The sequence below is a fragment of the Pteropus vampyrus genome, unplaced genomic scaffold (assembly GCF_000151845.1).
Source record: "Pteropus vampyrus isolate Shadow unplaced genomic scaffold, Pvam_2.0 Scaffold71, whole genome shotgun sequence".
NCBI classification, from domain to species: domain Eukaryota; kingdom Metazoa; phylum Chordata; class Mammalia; order Chiroptera; family Pteropodidae; genus Pteropus; species Pteropus vampyrus.
In genome coordinates, this window is record NW_011888852.1 from 830,000 (window position 1) to 832,481 (window position 2,482).

General features: G+C 37.3%; 1 protein-coding gene across 1 annotated transcript in view; it reads right to left on the reverse strand.

The window, feature by feature from the left end:
* Positions 1–1,184: 1,184 nt before the first annotated feature.
* Positions 1,185–2,482, reverse strand: part of SGCG (sarcoglycan gamma) — a 70,185-nt gene continuing 68,887 nt past the window's right edge. Inside the window, exon 7 of the mRNA XM_011361820.2 lies at positions 1,185–1,909. Within this exon, the coding sequence (XP_011360122.1) occupies positions 1,736–1,909 (174 nt within the window). The 3' untranslated portion in view covers positions 1,185–1,735. The remainder of the gene's footprint in view (positions 1,910–2,482) is intronic.

Consider the following 2,482-nt stretch of genomic DNA (forward strand, 5'->3'; position numbering starts at 1 on the left):
TTTATTTAAAAGTTCTGTTCTTAGTTTCTCTTTGATTCATTTTCTTCGCCTCACTTTATCATCTGAGTACCTTTTTTTGACGTGTACTATGAGAACCAAGCTAATTTATAAACGTTCCATGGTAATCCTATGTATGTCAGATTATTTGCACAAACTTGGAACCAGAGTAAATATGACAAAAAGAATGCAACACTATTTAGGAGGACAATAGGAATGTTGTAGCCAGAAAGTAGACATTAAAAAATCAGGACAACGATAAAAGGTGAATACTAATTTATGATCTAAAAGTATATTTAGTTGGGTTTGCTCTTAACTGCTTAGGAAGCACCGTATTTTTATTTTGTAATTTCAAGTGTTTATATATATAGCAATTGAAAAACTGAGTTATAAGTGGGCTACGCCTTGTTAAATGAACACCTTGTTAAAACAGCGTTAGACATAAGTTGACTTCTTTCAGTGGGACTGTGGGAAATGAATTTGAACTTGTGTTTATAGTTATACATTTTATAATTAGAAAGTTGCAGTGCTGCTGGTCCCACTATATCTTGTGCTGGTTGGGAACTCTAATTATAACAACTGGTAAAACGAACCAGAGCCAAAGCCACCTCTGTGATGAAGGGCATTCAATTCAAAAAGCGAGTAGCTCACACGTAACTAACTTGTTTTCATAGGTTCAGTGTGTCCTACTTGATTTATATAGCAGCTTATACAATCAACTGGCACTAAACGTATTTTCACAAACTGTCAGAATCTGATTCTGTGAAGTTACATCCAGTCTTATGTCTCGCAAAGAGGTCAGGACACAGACTGGGCAGTTACGAGTCCCGCCAGCCACTAGCTGTTTAACCTTGGTAGACGACTTGTTTGTTCATTTGTAAACGAATATTATCCCATCTACACAGTTATGCAGATTAGTGTTTTGGATGGAAAGAGACAACATATGGAAGTTTTTCGAAGTGAAAACAGCTATTCAAATGTAGGTCCTGTATTAGTTTAATTTCAGTAGATACTCTATAGCCCTGTGACTTGTCCTACCTGAGCCTTTTTTATCGCCAGTCACTTGGGGGAAAATAATACCTACCTCAAAGAGTTGTGAGGATTAAAGAGAGTTAAGACACTCAAACTGAAGTTTGTGAAAAATGTAGGTTTTTATTGCTCATTGACGATATATAAAGAAAGCATGATTGATTTTGTATAATTTATTCCTTTGAGTACATATTGAAAATCAGATCAACTTTAAAATCTCTTTGAAACCTGAAGATCTTGTGAAACCTGACATGCTTTGCATTAAAATGGAGAACTCGGGTTTGTGTGATATAATGAAAACACGTCACAGAACTTTGGGGCATTTTAGTACTGGCCAGTGCTACTTTTAGGGGGAGTTATATATCCACCGTTGAACATCATAAATTAATTTCACACAGCAGTTCAATATTTCATTGTAGATTGACATGAACAAGAAAAGAACAGTCACATGGTTCTGATGAAAATGAACCAACCTAAGAGAATAAACACATTCTTCTCAAATCCTTTGACCTGTGTCTAACATCCATACGCTATTCGTCCTGGCAACTGCGGTGGTTCATTTTGTTTTCTGAGCTCCTTTTGAAAGTGTGTCCTTCCACCTGCCATCTCAGTTTTACAGGTCATCAAGCTGCTCTAACTGAAGGCTTGAGGTCAGTACTTTAAAAGCCCAGAGAAATGAGGCAGGTGTCCCATGGAAGATGAGGATGGTCTAGAGACAGACGTGGCTGTTTTCAGGGCACGTGGTGGCCGTGCCAGCCACAGACAGGTAAAGCTTCCCATCTGGACACACGCAGATTTCATAGAGTCTTTGTGAGCTGCCAGCAGGACCCCGCGTCCCCTGTTCCAACTTGGGTAAACACACAGTTTCAGCATCAAGCACAAGCTGTTTGGGGGAAAAATGAGAAATTAAGTGGTAAAGAAGGAATGAACATGATAAGCATAAAATTCATATTCTAAAAATTGCAAATAAATTCGTTCTCTGCGTAGAAAATGAAATGAGCACCTGGCTTTACATAGGTCATACTACACTTGTCTGATTCTTTTAAAGCCTATTTCTTTTTCACATTTGGGCAGGTCTGAATAATTCCTTCTCCAAATTAGGGGAAAGTCATTTTTACCTTTACCCATTGTGCTAGTTGAGCTATGAAAATTTATGATAACATACTCCCCAAAATACCTTTCAGAATTATCTGACAAAAGTAATAGGATTCTGTGGCTGATTCACATTCACCTTTGGATGTTTCTGGCTCTGTATTAAATCATGTCCTTCCCATTAGGGTAAAGTACGAGCCACAGAAGTAGATTCATCTTAATAATTTTTTGCCTGTGAATGCTGGAATTTCTCCTTTTCTTTTCCTATGAGAAGCGGTTACATTCATCTTATTAGATATTAACCATTTCCCTAACTTTTTAAATATTTGAAACTCTGCTACCTTCTATTAGATGCAGAAAAGCA